This window comes from Phyllostomus discolor, chromosome 9, assembly GCF_004126475.2.
Source record: "Phyllostomus discolor isolate MPI-MPIP mPhyDis1 chromosome 9, mPhyDis1.pri.v3, whole genome shotgun sequence".
Classification (NCBI taxonomy): Eukaryota; Metazoa; Chordata; class Mammalia; order Chiroptera; family Phyllostomidae; genus Phyllostomus; species Phyllostomus discolor.
In genome coordinates, this window is record NC_040911.2 from 94,011,051 (window position 1) to 94,034,782 (window position 23,732).

The 23,732-nt window shown below is 58.2% G+C and overlaps 1 protein-coding gene across 4 annotated transcripts; it reads left to right on the forward strand.

Moving 5' to 3' along the window:
• On the forward strand, positions 1-23,232 carry HNF4A (hepatocyte nuclear factor 4 alpha). 4 transcript variants are annotated; one of them, XM_036009865.1, is made up of 10 exons: positions 1-221; positions 3,950-4,124; positions 5,224-5,318; positions 10,614-10,720; positions 11,439-11,594; positions 14,951-15,038; positions 15,736-15,891; positions 18,934-19,200; positions 21,505-21,657; positions 22,731-23,232. In XM_036009865.1, the coding sequence occupies exons 1-10, from the start codon at positions 107-109 to the stop codon at positions 22,871-22,873; spliced, it is 1,455 nt and encodes a 484-aa protein (XP_035865758.1). In that variant the 5' UTR covers positions 1-106; the 3' UTR covers positions 22,874-23,232. The 4 variants fall into 4 exon arrangements, with proteins under 4 accessions (XP_035865758.1, XP_035865759.1, XP_028379984.1 ...); XM_036009866.1 differs by having other exon boundaries at positions 21,505-21,627; XM_028524183.2 differs by having other exon boundaries at positions 2-221; positions 18,934-19,170.
• Positions 23,233-23,732: the final 500 nt, after the last annotated feature.

Genomic DNA, 23,732 nt, shown 5'->3' on the forward strand with positions numbered 1-23,732 from the left:
CTCTGGGAGGAGACGGGGGGAGGGTGCAGGGCGGGGGCCGCTCGGCCAGGAGCCTTCGAGGTGGGCGCCCTGGGCAGGGCAAGTGACTGAGGTGTGGAGGGGGAGGATGCGCCTCTCCAAAACCCTTGTCGACATGGATATGGCCGACTACAGTGCTGCGCTGGACCCCGCCTACACCACCCTGGAGTTCGAGAACGTGCAGGTGTTGACCATGGGCAATGGTAGGTGGGGGCAGGTGTGCCCGGGCCACGGAGCAAGGCTGCGGCCCGCGGGGTCGGGTTGGGCGGAGAAGGACAGGCAACGGCCAGGTCGGTTAGATAATGCAGCACGGGTGTTGCCAGGCGATGGGAGTATGCCCAGGTACAGTGACCAGGAGCTTTCCGGGTCGGGGGCGGCCTGCAAGGGCAGATCCCCAGCAAAAGCAAACCCCAGGAATCCCTGCCAGGCCCTTCCAGCCCCTGGGACCTCAAAGCCATTCTTGCTCAGTGTGTCCCTGGGAGTGGGGCCGTGACCGTGAGCTCTGTCTTGACATCCAGCTCTAGGGCTGGGGCCCAGCACGGCCCCTTCTGGAATCCCATGGGCCTGGGTCCAGGGTGATGGACAGGTACACGCGGTCCCTGGAGACAGCAGATGGAGGCACAGCTGGGCTTTAGGGCATCTTCAGGACTTTCCTGGGGTAAAGGCCCCACTTAGACAAAATGCAGTTCTCAGGGGAGTTTTGCTAAATGTGTGTGAGTACTTGCGTGTGTTGTGTGACCGTGGCCGTCTCCTGGTGCAGTGTGACACCTGAGTTTCCCTGCAGGTGGGCGGGCGGGTGGTAGCCTGGGTTGGCAGCCGCGTGCCTGCGGGAACCATGAGCATATTTGTGTCTGCGGGCACCCGTTCTGTGTCAGCTTCCACTTGTGTTTGTTCGTTGAGTGGGTCTGTGCAGGCTGGTGTCTCCAGAGGTGCCTGTGCTTCTCTTGCTTGGGCATGGACGTGGCAGTGCGTGTGTGTCCTTGTGTCTGCACACACGTACTGTGGATGCGGGTTTGCCGGTGTGCCTTGTGTTTCCCGGGCACACGTGCCCGGCAGGGGCATTCGAGTCCCGCTCTGCGTGTACCTGCTGGTGTGCGTGTGCGCACCCCTGCCCTGGGGCCGGCCCTCTCTGGCCGGCACGATGTGCGGACGCGCTGAGCGGGCTTCGGACGTTGCCGTTCTCCAAGTGAGATTCTCACCAGCAGCACGTCTGTCTGTCTTCGAGCAGATCCGCTGCTTGCATGTGTCTCCCAGGTTTATGCGTCCGCTCCCACATCGCCGGGACCCCACCTGAAGGGGGGAGGGGGGTCTCCTCCACAAGGAGGTGGGGGAAGGAGGGAGGCTTGGAAGCCAGGAAGTTTCTGGAGGGGAAGGTCCCCAACTGGTGGCAGGCCGGCCTTGGAGGAGAAGTGGGTGGCAGCTCTGGGAGGTCAGCCTGCCCCCGGCCTCAGGCAAGGCCTCTAAGGCTTGCGGTCTGTTTGGCTCGGCCAGAGAGAGGGGACTGCCCTGCCGGTGATCACTGGGCACTGTCCGTGGTCGATCTCACCCGCTGCTCGCCTGCCCCTGCCACCAACTCTCTGTTTGACCTTGGGTATGTCACCTCCCCTGTCCCGGCCTCTTCTTCACAATGGGCTTAATCACCGCATACCTGCTTGGCGGCTGGCTTTGAGGAGTGTGCTAGAGTCACATGAGGAAACTGAGGGAAAAACACGCAGGAAATGGTAAACAAGGAGCTGCCGTGCTAGGCGGGGTGCCGTGTGACCCCACAGGGACAGTGTGTGCTGTCACACTGCTGGCCACCACCCAGCCCCAGGCCGCTCCCTGGGACTGGTGCCATCTCCCCCCTCCCCCCACCAGAGCTTGCGCCTCCAGCTCCCGGGCATCCCGTGCTCCCGACAACACGGAGGCCAAGCCCCCCGACTAGGTGTCCTGAGGACAGGCAGCCTCCTGCTCGGGAGCCAGAAAGACCAGGCTCCAGTTCCGGCATAGATCCTTTCCTGTTGGAAACTCAGTTTCCTCATCTGTAAAGTGTGAATAAATAACAGCGCCCACCCTCCCCCGCCCCCTAGAGGATGAATAAGGTGCCTGAGAGCCTAGCTCTGGTAACTGGTCCTGGACGCCACAAACAGCTATGGAAGGGTTTACACCTTCTTTGCTGGAGTTTGAGACGGTCTGAGAGTTGAGGCTGCGTTTGGCATAGGTGCTGGGCTGCTAGCTCAAAGGCCCAAGGATAGCTCTCCAGCTGTCCCCCACCTCCATCCAATTCAGAGTCAGCTGCAGCAGGGGGTCGTTGCTTCAGAGGCCCAGGAGACACCCCAACAGTGGTGGTCGTGGCCAGAGTCATCCGGGTCACCTGGGCCGGACGTCTGGCTCCTCTACTAGCAGCAGCGTGATGAGCCCAGGCAAGCCGCTTGTCCTCTCTGAGCCTGGTGTTGTCACCTGGAGAAGGGGACCCATCAGCTGATCCCAGGGGTGAAGTATACACTTGGCAGCACCCCTTCCCCCAGCCTCAACCTGAATGGCCACAAACTGTGGGGTCAGCTCTTCCCAGGGGTCTGGGGAGGCGAGGCTGAGGGAGAAAGGGCACAAGCACGGCTTAACAATTATCCCCATCTCCGGGAATAATTCACCAAGTGGAGGGGGCCGCACTCCGGGGCGCCTTCGGGAATCTGGGAGGAGTTCGGCCAGGCAGCGGCAGAATGAGATGCAGCGGCGCCCGCTTGCGCGTGGAGGCCGGAGCTCTTCTGCTCGGAGAGTTTTCTTCCGCAGAAAAGTTTTTGTTCCACACGTGCTGGTGTAGTGCTTAGTGTATGACAAGCACTTCACTGAATCAGCGTAACAGCCCTAGGACACTTTTCTCCTCGAAGTTAATTAATTCAGCCAAGGTCACACGGGCTAGAAAGTGGGCAAGCTGGGATTCAGACTTGGCAGAAGGGCTCCGGATTCTGTGCTCTGAACACAGCACCATGCCCCTCTCCAGTCCCTAGCTGGGTGTTCCCTAGGAAGTCAAGGTCAGGTACAGGGTTCCTATGAGAACGTGCATGTTATGACTTTGTGTGGTGTGCACATGCATGCATTTGTGGGGGAGGGGGAGATGGGACACAGTGTTTATCATCTTCTCCAAGAGGTGTATTCCTGGTGGAAGATTTGCTTATAAAAAGAGAGTTTGGCCACTGAAATTAAAAAAAAAAATTAAAAACTGTTGGACCAGTAGAACTACCTTCTTTACATTTAGAGGAACCTAGGCCCAGGGGAAATTGAGGCAAGGGGAAAAATCTCGCCCGAGGTCACAGGCCAGTTAGTGGCAGCATCAGCACTAGCACCCAGAACCCACAGCACCCAATCCAAGGTCTCTGCCACCTGCCTCTGATAGCCCTCCTCACACTTATATAGATGCCGTCGCCGCTGCCCTCGGTGCCTGCCTCCTCATCTCCCGGGAGGGTTGGCAGGGCCCCGAGCACTAAGCTGAGACCACCAGCCCTAGTTACTCAGGAGAAGGGAGGGGCAGGACCTGTTCCTGGGCAGATGCTGGGGGAGTATGTCTCCCTCCCACAGCCCCTCTGCCCAGTCAGCGAGGGCCCGTAAGGGTTGGATGCATCCTAGGGGGCAGCCAGTTCTTCACTCCTTCCCAGAGAAAGCTGGGCTACCAGTCTCCACCGTGCCTCAGCAACAGCTCTGTGAGGTCACTGTCACAACCAGCCCTAAGTTAGAGATGCCAAACAGGCTCCAAAAGGCCAGGGGGCCTGCCCAAGGTCACCAAGAGAGTGGGGACAGTGTGGCGTTCTGGTTCAGGCTGAAGCCCTGGGGAGAGCCCCACAGCACTCGTATTGGTTTGTGAGTCTAAGCCACGGGAAGAATAGCACCTCTGGGAGGTGACCCTGCCCCGCCATGCCCCCACCCCTAGCCCTCACTGTTCTTTCTTCCCATGCAGACACATCTCCATCAGAAGGTGCCAACCTCAGTGCAGCCAACAACCTGGGCGTCAGCGCCTTGTGCGCCATCTGCGGGGACCGGGCCACGGGCAAGCACTACGGCGCCTCGAGCTGCGATGGCTGCAAGGGCTTCTTCCGGCGGAGCGTGAGGAAGAACCACATGTACTCCTGCAGGTGCGGAGCCCCTCCTGGGGGGCTTGGCTTCTCCGGCTGGGAAGTGAGCGCCCTCGGGCGCATGGTCCCCAGGGTCTGTCTTCTCCCTGATTGGGCCCCAGGGGCGTCTGTCCTCCGAGGTCTGTTTGTCTGGTTTCTTAGGCCTTGTGGGTTCAGATGGGAACGGCCTTTCTAGGAACCTCGCTCACTGATCAGAAAGCTGGCGGCTGCCTGTTAATGAGCACTGAACACGCGGGCGCCGCACTAGGTCCTGCACACTCCTTGTCTTTCCCATTGAGCCAGTAAGGATCTGTGAGGCTTGGGATCAAGCTGCCTCTGACAGCTCCGAGGATGGGCCCATCCTTGCCCAAACTGGGCTTTTCCAGGGGCGAATAGGAGATTGGCCCCAGGCCTTTCCATCAACCCCCGAGGGATTACTAAAGCCTTAGAGGTCCTTCCTTGGAAAGATCTGTCATTCTGGGTGACAACAATAAGGAAGCAATAGCCATTGATGATGAGCATGGTTTTAAGCTCCATCCACGTACTGTCTTCCCCTGTCACTGCCCCCTCTGAGGCAGTTACTATTACTATTTCCATTTTACAGAGGAGGAAGCTGTGGCTTGGAGAGGGTTTGGAATTTGCCTATGGTCGCCCGGCTTGAACCAATGGCAGAGCCAGGCTGATGCTCGGGGCTCTACCCATGAACACTGTGGGGCACTGTCTTTGCTTATACCCCCCTCCAGAGAGTGGTCTACATGGACCAAGCACTAACCCCTAGCTGTTACCAGGATCCTGCCCTGGCTCTGGGCTTTTACAGGATGTGGTGGAGACAGCGGTGCTTTGATACTCAAGGGGCAGGGGCCAGGGCTCCCACCTTGGCTCCACCACCAGGCCGAGCGACCCAGGTCTACATGTGGCAGCTCTGAGCCTCAGTTTCCCCCACATTTAATAGGACTGGGTTGGACGCCATGGAGCCTTTCTCATGGTTACCATGAGAACTCCTGGGGGGAAGGGTTGGAGCAAAGAGGTTGGGGACCCCCCAGATGGCCAGAGGTCTCGTTCCAGCCTGGGGGTGGGAGGGCTGTCCCTTCTGCATCTGACCATCCAAAGCCCTCCCCAGGTTCAGTCGGCAGTGCGTGGTGGACAAAGACAAGAGGAACCAGTGCCGCTACTGCAGGCTCAAGAAGTGCTTCCGGGCTGGCATGAAGAAGGAAGGTGAGCCTGGGCCCGGCCCTGCCACCGCCGCCCCACCCGCACCCGCCCGCAGCTCCCCACAGCCATTTATGACCGTGGCCGCAACTTTATGACTCGGTGACAGGCCCCAGGGTGACGGGCTAATGGCTGAGAGAAGGAAGAGCCTAGAAATCTGACCACAGGGAGGGGCTGGGCTTGGTCTTGAGAACATTCGAAGAGATAAGCTCCCACTCTCAGCCACTTGGGTTCCCAGCACCGCCGCAAGGCAGCCAAGTCGGTGGTTCTATTCACACACACACACACACACACACACACACACACGCACACAGTTTTGAATATTAAGGAAGGTATAGAGAATGGTGTTACAAATGTCCGTGTATCGCCCTGACTCGAATATGAATGGGAGGGAGGCTCTGTTCCCGAGCTTCCTGTCCAAGGGCAAGCCCAGCCCCTCCGTCGTCATTGTTGAGTACGGGGTGAGTCAGCCTTTCGTGTTCCAGGGAACGGGAACAAGGTGCCCAGCTCGTCCCGGGAGGTGGAGGGAGAAGGGGAAGATACTAGCGGACACTAATCCCTGCGCTGGCCTTTCCCACGATGGATCGCGCTCTCCGTCCTTGTGACAGCCCTACGTGGCTGGGGCCATCACTGTTCCCTCTTTTCACGGATGAGGGGACAGAGGCCTCACCAGAGGGCCCCCAGCTGGCCAACTCAAGGTCTGGGGTTTGGCCCCGGCGCTACCAACTCGAATTTGGTGACGTTTGGACGACACCTCCATGCTGCCTACTTTCCGCCCTCCAGGCCTCAGGGACATTTAGAAATGTTTTAGCACACACTCAGGAAGCAACAATATTTTAGCTGCTTCTCACTTTCAAATCTCTTCTTCTGCCCGCGCCTCACATCTCCCGGCTCTGACACCGGCCGTGGGCCTTCACTTTGGGCACCCCGGCCGAACCCTTGGTGTGGTCCTGCGCCCCTCCTGCTGCTGCCCCACTGTCCAACAGGACCCCGGGGCCTGCCTGCTGGGTCTCCTGAGGAGAGGGACTCAGCTGTGGTGGTTTCTCCTCTCCCGTGTCTGCCTCGGAGACCCCGTTTCCTCTGCTTTCACCTAGAAAACATCTTCCGTGTGTCCGTCCTCCTAACGGGGCCTTGGTTTGAGCTCACGAGTCCCGTTGGCAGACCTGGGCCTGCCGACCTGGCCAGGGGAGCGGCCCCTCCTGCTCTCGGCACGGTTCTAGCACCTGGACCTCCGTGGTCCCCAAAGCGGGGCAGGGGGGCTCTTTCCAAGGGCAGATGTCCCCACCTCTCTCGGCCCTGCCCATGCCCATTGGAGGGGAGCCTCTGCCACCCACCGTCACCTCCGAGTTGGGAGCCACTCCGTGGAATGAGAAACATCACAAATGGGAATGTGATACACAGCAGTAGGCAAACGTAGGCTAGTAACAATGATAAATGCCACAACAATAAGCAGCAGCGCAAGAGTAAACTCTGTTTTAAACACTCACAACTGTAAACCGACTTTTGCCCACCCCCTGTGTGTGAACAGCTGGTGGCAAGAGGGAGGCTGAGAGCTGTAGTCTAAGCGCCTACCGGTCCGTGGTTCTAACAGCCAGTGATCCCATTACCCCGGAGTCGAGGGTTTTAGGTTCAAGAGAATGAATCTCTCATATGAAAATTTTGCACCTGTGCCGGGCAGGTGGCTGACGGGTTGGCGGCCTCCTGGACTGAATGTGGCCTGGCCCAGCTGTGGTCAGTCTTTACGTATGTCCCTTGTTACGCATTCAGAGCTATTTTCATGGGCGTCCCTTCGGGGACGTCTCTGCCCCTTCCGGACTCTGTGAAAGGAGGGGGTTGGTAACGACCCCTCCCAGCTTCTCGAATGTCACCGCAGACACGGGGACCTGTGTGTTTGTTTTCTGGCCTTCCCCCAAAGCTGCCAAGGAGACCCAGGCCCATAGCCTGGTACCTCGAAGGGGAGAGAGCGAACCACGCCACCCTGCCGTAGCTTAGCCTGGAAAATAGCCGTTGCTTCTTGGCTCAAGGAAGCTGGCACTCTGCCAGGGGGGTAGGAGAACTGGCTGATGGCAAGTCAGCGTGGGCGAGTGGGTGCTGGTGGCTATTTACACGCCTGGGCTGAGACTGTGTCGTGTGCACATGTGGCCTGGGTGCCTTGAGAGGGGGCCAGGGCAGCAGCGTGTTCCGTTGCCACGGTGGCCGGACTCTGGGACGCTGAGGGTATTACTGGTTCCACCAAAGTGTCCCAGTCCCAACACCCTCCTCAGCCCGGTCGGAAGTTCCCGGGGCCAGGAGAGAGTTTTTGAGGCCACAGGGATCAGCAGAGTTGAGACAAGTTTTCATTTTTCTTCTTGAGGGTCTTGGCAGGATTTGGGCATTGACACCCAAAAGTAGTCCCCGAGGGGCCAGCTGTGTGGTGATAGGTAGTCACTAGACTTTTGAGAATATACAGATACCAAATTATAACGTGGCATACAGGACACGTATTTATCTTAGAAAGTAGTCTCCGGGGACAGGAAGGCATGTGCTGAAAACAAAATGTATGGACCAGCCAGGCATATATGAGGCCATCAAATCTACCTCCTCCCCACTTCACAGATGGGGAAACTGAGGCTGGGGGAGTGACATGATTGGCTCCAGGGTGGAGTCAGAACTAGAACTCAGGCTCCCAGAGCTGGGCAGACACCGAGCTCCCAGGTTTGAAGCTGGGGGTGGGGGGGGAGGGGCGGGGAGAGGGTCCAGCTGGGAATCATCTCAGGTCCACATTCCTGAAAGTTCTTCTCGACCCCAGAGAAGGGCTCCAATGGCCAGAGGATACTCTGTGGTGGCCAGTAGCGGGTTCCCTGAAGTGACAAAGACTGGGGAGAAACCCGGGGGCCCGCGGGCACAACAGTAGGGGGAGAATTCTTTCCTGTAACCCCGGCGCCTATTTGACACTCCGCTGCCAGACCTGGGACAGATGTCAGGCTCCCGGCACCGGAAGCCCAGACCAGGAAGCGGGGCCGGGGTGCAGGAGGTGGGTGGTGGGGCCTCTTGGAACCCCAGCCCAGCGCCCCCACAGGCCCCCATCCAGGGGTTCTCTGAGAAGAGAAGCTCATCCTCCTCCCCGCCCCTGCCGGGCTGGTTAATATTCAATAGAAGTTACATTAGGTCCCCGACCCTGCTAATACTGAGCAAACATTTGGAAAACATCATTCCGTGACTGAGCTCGCGCCGGGCACTGATAAGGCGGCCTAACCTTGAGGAGCCCTGTCCGCGGCTGCTGACAGCAGCCCTTTTATTCCGCCTGCCTCCTCGGCCCGTGGGTGCAGGCGGCTGCTGCCGTGGGAGCGGTGTGGGCGGGGCGGACGGGGCAGGACCTGCGCTGGGGAGCGGCTCTGGGAGCTGGCCCAGGGCAGGGTGGCGGGTCTCCCGAGAGGCTCCTTATCTGGGCACTTCTGTTTTATTCCACTGACTCCCCGCTCCGGTTAGACTGTCCGGCTTTCGTTCTCTGATTTCCACAGTGTGTGAAATCTCGAGACAGTTGGGTAGCCGGGATGTCAGCGTTGCCCCGAGAAACAGGACACAGGGCGCTCCCGCACCTTCTGTCATCCGCTGGACACACACTTACTGGGCGCCTGCGGGGCGCCAGGCTCTGTTCCAGCTGCTGGGGCCACAGCAGTGAGCAAGAGGAAGGAAGTGCTTCCTGGAGCTCTCCTTCTCAGAGAGAGAGAGAGAGGGAGGGAGGGAGATAGCATACAAAGAAATACACTTAGAATTCGGCAGTAAGTGCCAAGAGGAAGAATAAAGCAGGGTGAAGGGGAGCGTGAGGGGGGAGCACCCCATCAGACAGGCGGTCAGAGGGTGTCTCTGAGAGGGTGACATTTGCGCAGAGACAGGAGTGGCGTGAAGGTGCAGCTAAGCCATGGGGGAGAGGGTTTTAGGGAGTGGGAATGGCAGTGACAAAGGCCCTGGTGCGGAGTGGCAGGGTGAGCAGTGGGGGCAGGCTTGGGACACAGAGAGAGCAGAGGAGGTCAGAGAGGAAGGGCCATAGGGACAGGCGAGCCGTGGCTTTTCCCCGGGGGAGGTGGGGAGGCACCGGCTTTGAGCGGTGGAGGGACACGAGCGGAGTTTCAGTGTTAGCTCACTGAGAGGCATCCAGGCTGCTGCGGGGCAAGGCCAGGAGCACAGGGACCATGAGGAGAAGGCAGGGCCCAGACGGAGCGGGCGCTGGGGACGGATCCCGCGAGGCTTACTGACAGCGCGTGGGGCGTGAGCGGAGGCGGAACGTGAGAAAGACTCCCAGGCTGGACGTGGGAGAGTAAACCTGCGTGTTCCTGAGAAGGGAAGGACCGCAGAGGAGCGGGTTCGGGGGGCAAGAGCTGGTAGAGGGGGCACTGTGGGCCCAGAGAGTGGAGGTGATTCCCACCAGCATTCTCGGAACGAGTGGCAAGATCGAACGGGACCTGGGTCTCTGCCCACTTCGCCCTCCCTCCTCCCAGCTCCCGCCAAGCCTCAGTGCACACGGAGGCCTCTCCCAGTCCCAGGGGCCAGGCCACGGCAGCAGAAGGTCCTTCTCACATCTCAGGCCAGGACCGGCCTGGGAGGGGGGATGTGCAGCAGGGTGTGGGGCCCTCGTGGACAGAGGTCCCAGATCTCGGAGTTCCTGGAGACAGCCCAGCAGCGGGGCCGGAGGACAGTGTTCCTCGCTGTCCCCGAGAAGGTCAGTCCGGAGCACGGGCAGCTCCTGCTGATGCGGGAGGCTGCCAGGTCAGGTGTGGCCTCAGGTCCCCTTGTCTAGGCCTTCTGCCTCGGGGTTCAGGAGTCCCTGGGTCATCTCGTGTCACCCAAAGGGGTTCATTTTGCTTGTTGTGCGCGCTTTCATCTGGAAAGAAAGGACCCTTTTCCAAAACAGAGCTGGAAAACCTGCTCTCTAGACAGATGCCTTCTTCAATGCTCAAGACCCACCTTAAGCCCTCTGCCAAGTCATCATTGACTTGCATGCCTCCAGTGATGGGCGGATCACTCCTGCAGGCACCGAGTTGTGCTGGGACAGTTGTGGCACTTGGAAAGTTCTTCCACAATCTAAGTTAGATCCATCTCCTGTCCTTCCCACAAGCCGGTCTGAGCTCCACCCCCTGGATGCCCCCTCTTACTCCCACCTCCAGCTGTGCCTCCTTCGCTGCAGGGCAGCCCTGCAGAAACCTCTTTCTGGGTTGAACTCTCTCCCCTTGCACCTCACCCACTCCCCATCAGCCCCGAGGAAACCCTCCCCTCTGCCACACCCCTGCCTCCCCTCCTCACCTGCCTCTGCCGCCCCCACAGCCGTGCAGAACGAGCGGGACCGGATCAGCACGCGCAGGTCAAGCTACGAGGACAGCAGTCTGCCCTCCATCAACGCGCTCCTGCAGGCCGAGGTCCTGTCCCAGCAGGTACTGGGGTGACCCCTCCACCCATCTGGGGCCCCCACACACTGAAGAGGGGTCACCTCCGCCCTGTCCTCCCCAGCCGAACCCTGGAGCAGTGGCTAGAAGGACCCTCAGCTATCACAGAAGGGAAACCGAGTCCAGTGTCACACAGCCAGTGCAGTAGCCAAGATGAATCTCGAACCCGGCCTGGTGCTCTGGGGCACCTGTAGTTTGTGCCGCGGCCTGCAGTGCTCAGGCCAAGCAGAGCCGTCGCTGTCGCTGAGGCCTGAGGTCAGCTGTGCCCCAAGGGAATAGGGAAGTGAACACATGGACCGAGCAGCAGGCTGGGTCTCAGCCAACCTCTCGCCGTGTGACCCCGGGCAAGTCACAGCACCTCTTGAGGTCTGTGGTTTCTTCATCTGTCAGATGAGGATGATTATCTTTGCCCTGCTTCTCCCCGAGGGCTGAGGGGCCCCTTGGGAGTCTAAGGAGCTGGTGGGAGAAAAGGCGGGGATGGGCAGCAGGTGAAGGCCCGGAGGGGGGCCTCCTCCCTCCTGTCTGCCGTCTTCAGCCTCTTCCTTCTGTCTGTCTCCCCTTGCGCTTCCTCCGGAGCCGAGAAGGCACATGGGGGCCCGTCTCCCCTGTCCAGGCAGGGAGACCGTCTGAGGAGGGGCCTCCCTGCAGGGTGCGGAGGGCGTGGGGCGGGCCCAGCCTTCCCCAGCATTCTCCTTCCTCTCCCCAGATCACCTCCCCTGTCTCCGGGATCAATGGCGACATCCGGGCAAAGAAGATCGCCAGCATCGCGGATGTGTGCGAGTCCATGAAGGAGCAGCTGCTGGTGCTCGTGGAGTGGGCCAAGTACATCCCGGCGTTCTGCGAGCTCCCCCTGGACGACCAGGTGCGGGCCGGCGTGGGCTGTGGGCGGGGGGGGCCCTGGGTGCGGGGGGGGCCTGCCGGCCCCCCGGGGCTAGAGCCTTGGGCCAGGTTGATGTTATTTAACGAGACGCACATAGTGTTCATGTGTCCTGGAACTCTTTAAATCACTTTGCAAATATTAACTCATTTAATCCTTCCAACAACACTATGAGGTAGTGTTGTTATTAGTTCCGTCTTATAGGTGAGGAAACTGGGGTACAGAGAGGTTGAGTAATTTGCTCAAGGTCACACAGCTAGTGCCCAGCAAAGCTGAGATTAGAACCAGGCAAGCGAGCTCCAAAGTCCAGGGGCCCAAGGCCGGCAATCAGGACATTTAAGATTGAGCCCTGGTTTTAAGACTGGTTCTCTGTGTGATCCTGGACAGATTACTTCCTATTTCTGAGTCTCAGTTTTCTCATCTAAGTCGAAATCATAATACCTGCCTCAGAGAGCTGTCGGGAGCGTCGAGGACATTACCATCTGAAAAGTGTGAACCGTGTAATGAGGACACGCAGTGCCCAGGCCCCAGCTGGCCTCCCTAGATGTCAGTTTCTTCCTTGTGCCCCACCGAGAGGGTCGAACTCAGCGTTTCATGTCCCAGAGTACATTCCTTGGCATGCCAAAAATGTCTCAGGGGAACACAGGGGAGCGTCTGAGGACACACGGGCTTCTGAGATACTGCAGATGCTGGCTCCGGCTTAGCGCCTGTTAGGCAACTGCGGGCGTGAGCCCCATTGGGGAAAGGAAAGCTGGGCGGGGTCGCCTTCTCGCTTCCCAGGGAAGTCGGGGTCACCAATGGCCAGGGCCGGGATGTCAGCTCCTGGTGCATTGGATTCTCTGCTTTGCACAAAAGACTGGCAGTGCATGTCGGTCTATTAGATTCCCCGAGAAGCCCCCCAGGTGGGGTGGCTGTCGAACCGTGCGGATGGACGGGCCCAGGGCTTCTGAGCTCCTCCGGCACCCAGACTCCCCTGGAACGTGGTTAGCATCCCGCGGCGGGACACACTGCACAAACACCGGTCCGGCTGGCCCTCGGCCGTGCACGGGGCCTGGGTCGGATGTCCTCTCACGCGGACTCCTCCTGCACTGGGAGGGATGGCAGGGCAGGAGCTTGGCAGAGCTGCCCCTGCTTTCTCCCCTGCTCCTCTCGTTCTGGCCCTGGTCCCCTCTGCTGGAGAGGCTACATTAATGTTTAATCCCTCCTGTTCCTTCCCAGGGGCTCAGCAGGGCAACAAGACACCCCCAAGCTGAACAATTGTTAACCTCGATTTCCCACCCAAACCTCCCTGGCTGGGGCTCAGAGCATTCTCGGAGAGCAGTGATGGGTGGCCGATAGCACAGGACAATCATTAACACCCACCCCCTGCCCGCTCACCCCCAGAACAGCCCCCATGTCAGGGGACAGGACGGGGACCATGAGGGTTCCCAGCTCCCCTTGCACGGTTGGTGTATAAGGAACCCATCTTGCTTGAGATGGGGGCAGAGGGGGGAGGAGGAACACCTGGAAGACTTGGGGGTCACTGTCTCCCAAAGGACACACCAAATCTGTAGACACTGCCCCAGGAACCACCTTCCAAGTGTGTTTACTTCTCCTTTTGTTTGGGGCGTCAACCCGTGGAAACCTAGAAGGCTGGGGAGCATCGGACGAGGGGCCTGAGGCCTAGAAAGGGAGAGAAACTTGCCCAGGACCGTAGAGCACGGCAGCCGCAGCGCTGGGGTTTGGTGCCAGGTCTTCGGCCTCTCGGTGTGAGAGCCACCGGTTCTGTGACAGAACCCTGCAGTCCTCGTCCTGGGCGTGGAACACGCACTCACCCCTCCTGCTGGCCACTCTGCTCTTGGCCTGTCACCCCCACAAGGTCTAACCACAGGGACATGGACCAGGGAAGGACGGGCGGCAGCCCAGGAGGGGCTGGGTCCAGAGAGGAAGTTAACAAGTTTGCTCGTTGGTTCATTCGGCCATTTCTTCCTTCCTTCCTTCCTTCCTTCCTTCCTTCCTTCCTTCCTTCCTTCCTTCCTACACATGTTTGCTGACCGTTTCCTATGTGCCTTAGAACACGCTCGCCTCCTTAGATAGGCCTTTTCTGACCTCGCTGTGCATGTGGTCAGTCTTGTGCCATTGCTCGTTATCGAGTGACCCTCCCTTCCCTCCCCCATCCTTCCCTTCCTTCCCAGCTCCCCTCTTCTCCTCTTCCTCCCTCCCTCTCTCTCTCTCACTTTCTCCCTCCTTTCCTCTCCTCTCCTCTCCTCTCCTCTCCTTTCCTTCCCTTCACCACTGTGCCCCCATTGTCTAGAAAGTGTCTGTCACTTAGTAGGCACTTCACATTCAATGACTGAAAGAACAATCAAATGAATGAGCGAACAAAAACAATTTCCCCTCGGAACTTAGCCTGTTGTAAGACCTCGAAACTCCCTAACCCAACCTTGCAGACAAGACCCTGGAGGGCGCCAGCCTATTCCTAGCTTGTCTCTCCCATCCCCTGGATCTCACACGAGCGCTAAAGCAGGTGGTCTGGAAGGGCAGGCTGCGTCCTGTGAGTTGCCTGGGCTCCTACTGCTGACTTCAGTCTTCCGAGGCAGCCTTGTCCTCTCCCAGAGAAGGGGTCTGTGAGCTCGTCCCCTTCCAAGGACCAGTGCTCATCCCTGTGCCTTTGCTGGGACCAACATCCACGCCCAGTTTCTTGTAACAACCTCCCAGAACCCTAGAACCTTGCGCTGTCACGTGAGGGATGCCCTGGAGATCTTCCGGAGCGGCGACTTCCCAAACACAACGGCACACGTCAGGGTCAGCCGGGGAGCTTATTCAGTACAGATCCTTGGGCCCAGCCCCACACATACAGAATCAGAATCTGATCGCAGGGCCTGAGAATCTGCGTTCTTATAAAACACTGTTCGTAATCTTTCGTAGCAGGTCCGTGGGTAGGAATTTGGGACCCACAGTTTTGGAACGTTTAGGGCAGTAGACCCTCTTCCGAGTCTGATGAGAGCCCCTGAGCCTCTAATGAAAAAGCACACCCCGAATGTTGTCACAGTTTCATCAGGCACAGAAACTAGGCCCACAGGGGAGCAGCAACTTGCCTAAGGACACAGAAGTTCAAGGTCAGAGTCAGCGTTTGGCCTCCCCACTCCGAGTGCATGTTCTTTCCCCTTCTGGGTCCCCGCTGAAGCTCTCCCAGGTCCCTGGTTTGGTCAGTTGTGGGGAGAAGGCAGCAGTTTTCCCATTTTATCAGTCAGGCAGATCCAGGCAGGTGGAGCGGGCGGCTGACCTGCCCAGCCAGGGAGTCACGGGGAGCAGCCTTCCCTGGGGCGCAGACACCAGGCAGCATCCCTTCTGCCTTCCAGGTGGCGCTGCTCAGAGCCCACGCCGGCGAGCACCTGCTGCTCGGAGCCACCAAGCGATCCATGGTGTTCAAGGACGTTCTGCTGCTCGGTGAGGGGGCGGCCCGCCCGCGCACACTCAGGGTTGTCCCCGGGATCTTTCGTGTGTTCCGGCGTGCGTGCTGGAGCAGGAGCTGGAGCAGGGGGTGGTCGGAAAGGGCACAAACCCCAGCCTGTGTCGCCTACGCCTCCACGGCATGGTTGCCTATTATTTCAGTGCTCATAGAGATTGTGCTGTGGGTCAGATCCTAGTCTGAGCACTTGACAGATATAAACCCCTCTAACACAACATCTCTTATGGGGTGAACTCTGTTATGTGCCCCCATTTTACAGATGACAAAAAACAAACACGGCCTAGAAAGTAATTTATCCAGATATGTCCGGCTTGTTAGTGGTCGAATTGGGCTTCGACCCAAGCAGCCTGGTTCCAGGATCGAGGCCCTTACCCTTGGTGCTTTGGCACCTTCCAGGTGGCCCTGAAATGGCATCATTCTTGAGGGTCTTGTTGAAGAATGGAGCTTGGGTGATGTGAAAGGGTCCTAGAAAGCCAGGCTCCAGGCCTGGTCCTTAGCTTTGAGCAATCATTCCTTTAATCTGAGCCTCAACTTCCTCATCTGTAAAATGGGCACGGCAGTCCCCAAGGGGTGCCAGCTGTATTGCAACAGCTAGGGACAGGGCCTGTGCAAAGCTAGGGGTAAGGGGTACACCCGAGGTGGCTTCCCCATCGCCTCCCCTTTCCGACGATGCAGGGAACGACTACATCATCCCGCGGCACTGCCCGGAGCTGGCGGAGATGAGCCGGGTGTCCATGCGCATTCTCGACGAGCTGGTGCTGCCGTTCCAGGAGCTGCAGATCGATGACAACGAGTACGCCTGCCTCAAAGCCATCATCTTCTTTGACCCAGGTACCGTCTGCACCCCCCATCCCCGCCCCCAGCGCTCCAGACCTCCTGCCAGACCTGCACCCTGAGGTCCCAACTCCACCTCTTTAGCACAACAACCTGGAGAAGGCCTTTGTATTAGCCCCACATCACAGACGAGGGGAATCAGGGGTCAGATGGATGGCGTGATTTGACTGACTCCTGTCCTCCCTCCCTCCTTCTCTCTCCTTGCCGCCTACCATCCTTCTGTTCTTTCCTGTGATCTTTCCTCCTTCTCCTTAGAGCATTTGTATCCAAAGAGCATCTGCATATGCTTACAATGCAGGCGGTCCTCCCCGCCCCGCTTTCCTCGCTGAAGCCTGCTCCGCGGAGAGAACCACTTCTGATGCTTCTCACTGTTCCTTCTGGCCATGCCCTTGAGCTCTAAGTAAAATGCTAAGCCTGCTGTTGCTTGATTTATCTTTTCTAGATCGAATTCTTCCTCCTAGGCTAGTGGAGGGTTTCACTTTCCTCGGTCACCATTCCCACCTTTTCTTTTCTTGCCCATCCTCGTAATATATTTCACGGCTATTTTAGTGTCTCCATCGATCACCTTTATCACATTTGTTGTGTGCTTATGCCTCTATTTCTTATTGTATCAACAGTGGAGAGGATTTTCTAAGCCTTTACTTGGGAGGGCGAAAATACAGTAGTCCCTCTAATCCTCCACTTTGCCTTTGGTGGTTTTAGTTAACTGTCATCAACCAGGGTCTGAAAACATTAAATAGAATCTTCCAGAAATGAACCATTTGTAAGTTTACAGTTGCACGGTGTTTCTGAGTAGCGTGATAAAACCTCGCACCCTCCTGTTGCACCCCACCTGGGACGTGCATCACCCCCACTTGCCCCAACGTGATCACTCCGCACACGCTACCTGCCTGGTAGCCACGGGGTAGCCGTCTCAGCCATCAGAGGGACCGCAGCCATGCCGCAGTCCTCGAGTCCAGGCAACCCCATTTTACTTGATCCTGGCCCCCGAGTACCAGGGTAGTGATGCAGGCAGTTCAGACATTCGAAAGAGAAGCCGGGAAGCGCTTTCTTTAAGTGAAAAGACGCATACAGTCCAGTAAGACATTTTGAGAGAGGAAGAGAAAGACCACACTCACGTAACTTGTATCACAACGTATTGTTAGACTTGTTCGATTTTATTATCAGTCATTGGCGTTAATCTCTTACTGCGCCTAATTCATGATTAAACGTCCTGACAGGTTTGTGTGACGGGAAAACCTGTGGTGTGTAGCTCTGTTCATAAAGGGCTCAGTCCTGTTTGTGGGGTCCGGCGTGCACTGGGGGCCTGGGGCGGTACCTCCACTGTCTGCCATGTCGAGTTCCCACCCTTTCTCCCCCCGGGGCTCTCTCCTCCCCTCTCTCCATCCCGTCCACTGACTCGACATCTGCACTTGTAGTGGTGTCTGTGGGCAGAGCCTGGTTTTAAAGAACAGTGTCAAGGTTCCTGGGTCCCCAAAGGCTTGTTTGCTTCCTTCCCTCCTTACATGTTAGAGAGGACCTACTAGGTGCCAGGCACCTGCTTGAGGATCACCTCTAGTAATAACAATAATGAAGAGGGAGATGATCACCCTTTATGGAATACTTCTTAAGGCACCATTCTAAACACTCTCTGTGGGTTATCTCACTTATTATTTGCAACATGGTACCTGTGAGGCAGGGATTGTCATCCCCATTTTGCAGATTAGAAAACTGAGGCACAGGGAGATTGATTTCTTTGCCCAAGGTCACACAACCAGGAAACGGCAGAGCTCGGATTTGAACTTCAGACTACCCAGGTCTCAAGCCTATGTTCGTACTTACCCCATGTTATTCCCCGTTTCTTAAAGGGTAAGATCTCTAGATCTAGTTTCCTTGAGAGCTGTATCCCCTGCAGCGCTCAGCACTGGGCTAGAGAGAGTAATTGCTCCACAAAATGTGCAGGATTACTGATGCTGAGGCAGGGTTGGCCACCTGGCTTGGAGGGGCAGGTGACCTAGAATGGGGCCTGGTTTGTAGGTGGCGATCAGTAAAAGTTTATTGACTGAATAAAAGAAAGCATAAATGTGATTCAGTGGAGAGAGTCCTGGACTAGAAAAGTGAGGGTGACATCCTCTTTTTGCCACTTACTTTAGGAAATAAACACATTACCTCCACGAAGTTTGAGATTACCTAGTAGAGGACTGTGTGAGTTGCCTTCTTGAGGCTGAGGATCTAGAATTCACCCACTGATTTTGTTCATTCATTTGTCCTTCCACCCATCTACCTAGCTTTTCATCTAGTTACCTGTTCAACAAGCACTGACTATGCATGGTGCTAGGTGGTGGGTTTAAAATGACACGTGGGACATAGGCCTGCCTGCGCAGAGCTCACAGCCCAGTGGAAGGGGCAGTCACCTCCTGTGCGGCCGGCAGCCACAGAAGTCTGGGAACATGATGGACACTCACTATGCAGACTCGGGGAGGGGGGGTGGAGAAGGCTTCCTGGTGGGGGTGAGAACTAGGCTGAGACCCAGGCTGAGACCCCAAGATGACGCAGGCAAGGGAGCAGACAGGCGGGGACATGGTTCTGAGGCGGCGGCAGCAGCCTGGGCCGAGGTATGGACAACAGGGCCTCCACTGGGACCAGGAGCCCCAAGTCATCCTGGATCTGTCAGCAGCCGGATGTGTGACCCGGGCCAAGTCCTTTCCCTGCTCCGTGCCTCAGTTTCCTCAGCGTAATGAGGGAGTTGCTAAGTGCCCTCTTGGGTATGTTCCTGAAGTCCCATCCCCCATCCCCGGTTTCCCTCTCCCGGTTCTGCGTCTCAGGAAACGTGACAGGAACAGTTTTCTGCCTGAGTCCAGGAAGCTCCCAGCCGCCCTAGCGAACTCTGGTTCTCGAGGACCCTGAGTCCCCATCCCAGCACTGCCAATGGCTCCGATGTAACCTTGGGCCACTAGGCCCCCTCTCGGGGCCCCATGAGTCAGGGGAGGTCTGGGTCCTGACTTTCCAGGTGCTCCAGCTGGGCCCCCTGCCATCCCTTGCCACCCCCTCCCGTTGCAGATGCCAAGGGTCTGAGCGACCCGGGTAAGATCAAGCGGCTGCGGTCCCAGGTGCAGGTGAGCCTGGAGGACTACATCAACGACCGCCAGTACGACTCGCGTGGCCGCTTCGGTGAGCTGCTGCTGCTGCTGCCCACCCTGCAGAGCATCACCTGGCAGATGATCGAGCAGATCCAGTTTATCAAGCTCTTCGGCATGGCCAAGATCGACAACCTGCTGCAGGAGATGCTGCTGGGAGGTCCGTGCCGGGCCCCGGAGGGGCTGAGAGGTGGGCGGGGGCGGAGGGGCCTCTCCCAGAGAGGAGCCTCGCGCACACCTGCGCGCACCTCCCTTCCTCATGCTGTGGCTGGGGGCAAACCCCTTAAGCTACCCGAGCCTCAGCTTCCTCATCAGGAAAATGGGAACAGTGGTCCATTTATTCAGGCACTGAGAGCCCAGCATGTGCCAATCACTGTTTTAAGAGCTGGGGATTCAGCAGAGAACAAGATCTCTGTCCTCCTGGTGGTTGTGTGAGTGTGTGCACACGTGTGTGTGTAAGGCCCGTGGGAAGAGGCAATAGTCACGTGTGTAAGAAAGAGGTAGGTAATTGCAGATATTTAAGTAAACAGGTAAAACAACACAGCGGCACTGAAAGGGGCCTCTTTTGAGAGGTTAGAGAAGGGAGGCTTCTCTGAAGTAGTGGCTTAGGCCCGCTGGATGAAAGGAGATAGAACATTTAAAGGCCAAGAGAAAACCCTCCAGGCAGAAGTAACTGATACACGAGTCCCAGGCAGGAGAGGCGTGTGTGTCGGGGAAGGAGAAGGAAGGAGAACGCTGTGAGACAGGGAGTTGTGTGAGATGAGGATGGAGACCAGGCAGAATCCAAACGAGAAGCATGTGGTTTTATAGGCCATGGTCAGAAACTGGGGTTTTATTCTCATGCAACTACTATAAGAAGAGTGAAAATCAGACTAGTGTTGTAAACTAACTGCTCTGACTGTCGGGCAGAAACTGCATTTCGGGGGTGGGGGCGAAGCGGAGGCAGGAGAGCCCTGAGAATGGTGTCTCCAGCGGGGGGAAGGACGGTGGGGGCTTGGACGAGAGCAAGACTGGAACTTTCGCAGTGGAGGAAAAGCTTGATCGTCTCTTTGATCAGGACTTGCTGATTGATCAGATGTGGGATGGGGGGAAGAGGAAGAATCAAGGGAGAAACCTATGTTTTTGCTTTGAGTGACGGGAATGCTAGTGGAGCGATTTCCGGGGATGGGGAGACTGAGAAAAACAGTCAGAGGCTGGGTGGCGGGGTGGTGGTGAGGGTGAACCCACAGACCCATCCGAGACTTCAGTGAAGCTTGAGATGACTCTTAGACATCCAGGCCGAGCCACCGAGGGGGCAGCTGAATGTCCGTCTCTTGCTCACACACACAAGCCCGAAGCTCGGGATGAACGGCCACTGTGTGGTGATCCTGCAGGTCGGGGCCAGGGACGGAGACGGGAGGAGGAAGACCAGCCCAGGGGTAGGAGCGAAGCCAGGGCAGTTCCAAGAGAAGAGGGTGTTTTAGGGAGGACAGGACATTCCACGGTGTTAAATCCCGCAGCGAAGGGATGGAGGTGTTCATGGATCGGCCCCCGGGAGGCTCTGGGCGCCTGTGGAAAGAGCGTCGGAGGACCGTGGGGAAGGAGGCCAGAGCGAGAGGTGTTCCCGCGTGCGTGGGAACGTGAGGTGGAGACAGCAAGAGGAGACTCACCCTTTGAAATGTTTCACTCCGAAGGGGGGCTGTGAGGGGGCTGACAGTGACCTCGAGGGAGTGATTATGAGGATGGGCGATGGAATGAATCTTGGCCGGACTAACAGAGATACAGATGGGGTGACAGATAGTGAAAAGTGGGGGTCAGGGTTGGGAGCCTCGATAGGGCTGAAGAATTTTTGCAGGGATGGTGCTGGAGGAAGGGAGCTGGAGGAAGGGAGCTGGGAGGCGAGGAGGCAGCGTCCAAGTGAGGCAGCTCGGGCTCCTTGTGAGGCTCCCGGGCGGGCGGGGGACGTGGCTGCTCCCGGCAGGTGGGTTACAGGTGAATTGCCCACTGTGGGCGTTCCCAGGGAGGGGAAGTTCGCTTCCGGTTAGAACGGGCAGAACTGGGAGAGGCCTTGCAGTGGAGGAGACGTCTGAGCTGGAACTGTGCACACGGAGGGGCGCAGGGGTGGGGATGAGACTGACAGGGGAGCCGGGACCAAATGCTCGAAGGACTTCAGACCGTGAACTTTGAGGACCATCGATTAAATCCATTATATTAACATCCAGTCAGTACTCGATGTAATACTTAAGTTCTCTCAGTGCTTCCTTACATCCTCCTTGTTTCTTTTAAGTCACTTCTGTTCTCTTGGTTTGTTGGGTGCTCCCAGTATCCTCACAAAGTGTGCAGATGGGAACAGCACGCCCAGGTCCCTGACCCAGGAACAGGCGCCCAGTAGGCATCTTCAGTAAGGGGTGGGCGGGTCGACCGGCCCCCACCTGAGGAAGATGGTGGCCCCAGGCCCATCCATGGTCCTTTCCCCAAAGTCTCCATCTCCACTGAGCTCCCCCTCCCCCCGCAGGATCCTCCAGCGACGCCACCCATGCCCATCACCCCCTGCACCCTCACCTGATGCAGGAGCACATGGGCACCAACGTCATCGTCGCCAACACCATGCCCGCTCACCTCGGCAACGGGCAGATGTGTGAGTGGCCCCGACCCAGGGGGCAGGCAGGTGGGCACCTGGGGCTCTGCTCAGGAAGGGGTGCAGTTGGGGCGTGAGAGGGGAGCCGAGAGGAGGGCGGGGCTAGAAGATGAGAACCAGGGTCCAGCGGTTCTCTGTGCTGCGGGGTGCAGGCGAGGGGTGAGACTGTCCGCTCATGAAGGCTTTGCCCAGGGAGGTGACTGTCAGCCTTTACCGAAGGAAGCTGTCCTGGGGATGAGGTGGCCCACCGGGGCAGGTGGCCCACTGGGGGAGGATGCCCGTTAGGGTGCAAATGCCATCATTTGCCCTAGGTAAACCTGTTCATTCAATAAGGCTCCTCGAGTGGGTGAGGCTCTGCACTAGACCGTGGGGTGAGGCTGTTCATTAGGCTGGGGTGTCCGCTGGACTCGACTCTCTTCCGAGGTGAAGTCCCACAGCAGCGAGTTCGTCCCTGGCAGAGCTCTTCAAAGAGCAGGACTAGCACTGGGAAGAGGCAGCCCCCTAAAAGGAGATGTCATCTCATTGAGGTGGTTCTTTGGGGAAGTGGTCCACTGCATAATAAAATCAGCCAAGTGGGTCATGGTCAGAGTTACTTTCTGAACCCATTATGGGGGTGAGGCCAATTAGTTTCTGTTACTCATCTACTTAGATCTCAGAGGAATCGTCCTTTTAAAGCCAGTTAGTCCAACCTTGCGTTGCACCAGCCGTTTTGCTCCTTCTCTCCGAGAATGGGTCTTCCTGTCACACGTCCAAGCATCCTCCGGGGAGAGCCAGACCTGGGCCCTGGCTCGGGAGGAGGAGCCCACACCTCCTCCGCATCAAATGGGCGGGGGTAGGACCCGGGTAAAGGCTGTGCCACAAACCTGGCCCGGCCACTGCCTCCCAGACCTCAGGGGGCTTAAGGCCGTGACCTGGGGCTCAGAGAGCTTGAGCCCTCAGAGGCCGTAGTGAGGGTCTAGCTCTGTTCGCTCACTTCATAGGAGAGGAAGAACTGTTTCTCCTTCCTCTTCGCCCAGAGAGGGGGGAGAGCCTGCCTAGGCCGCTTGCTTCACTCCCCGAAGGGCGGGGATGCTGAGCAGCCGTCTGTCTCTCTGCCCCTCCAGCCACCCCTGAGACGCCGCAGCCCTCACCGCCAGGTGGCTCGGGGTCCGAGCCCTACAAGCTCCTGCCAGGAGCGGTCGCCACCATCGTCAAGCCCCCCTCCGCCATCCCGCAGCTGACCATCACCAAGCAAGAAGTCATCTAGCAAGCCGCCGGGGGTCGGGGGCTCTGCTGGCCCCCCAGCCCCCTCAGAGAGCCCCTGGTGGTCCCTCCGTCCCAGTGGAGGGAGCTGTGACCCGAACAGGGCCAGCCCCAGAGCAAGAATGAAAAGGGCGAAGGGCCCAAGAACCTGGGCCGTGGACCGTATCCCATTGCCACCCTCCACCCCTGCTCTGGACGCGGGGCTCCGACCTGGGGACACCCCAGCTGGACACCCTCGGCTGCCTCAGACAACTTCGCTGAAGCCACTGCCTTCCCCTCATCCGCTGCCGCCCCACCCACTTCGCCGGCGGAGGACCTCGCTCCAGCGAGGCCCCTCCCCCTCAGGCCCGCCCCTCCCTCCCAGCACTGGCTGCGCAGCGTCCACACCTGGGAGCCCCCTCGGCGGGCCGGCTGGGTTGCATCGAGACCCCTTACTCCTCCCTGCTCGGCTGCCCCACCCTCCAGTGCTCCTCTCTGTCTGCCGCTGCCACCGCAGCCTGTCAGTGTCCCCAGAGCCACCTCTCCAGAGGCCGAGGAAGACTTGTGAACGACTCTCCCAGTCACTTGGGAGCGTTTCCAGAGCCCTGCCGGGCTAAGCGCAGCGTAACAGAGTAACAGACCGTGGAGAAGGAAGGCGCTTTCTGCCTCTGACCCTCAGGTCTTCCCTTCCTCCGGGCCTCGGGTCGGACCCCTGGGGGGACCTCTTGGCTGGGAGTGATGATCCCTACGGACTTTCAACAATGAAAGAACAATTCGGGGCGGACAACTGCAACAGGAGCTGGCCGGGAAGGCCGGGCAGGTCAGAGAAAGCGCCCAGAAGGGGCAGACTGCGCAGTAGGCCCTTGAGGCAGGGTCGGATTCCG

What these genes read in the sequence shown, in the direction of transcription:
- HNF4A (XM_036009865.1), top strand. Translation starts at nt 107, where the DNA reads ATGCGCCTCTCCAAAACCCTTGTCGACATGGATATGGCCGACTACAGT. An exon ending in GGCTGGCATGAAGAAGGAAG is followed by an intron (nt 5,319 to 10,613) that starts GTGAGCCTGGGC and finishes CCGCCCCCACAG; the next exon opens with CCGTGCAGAACGAGCGGGAC. An exon ending in CCGACCCAGGGGGCAGGCAG is followed by an intron (nt 21,658 to 22,730) that starts GTGGGCACCTGG and finishes CTGCCCCTCCAG; the next exon opens with CCACCCCTGAGACGCCGCAG.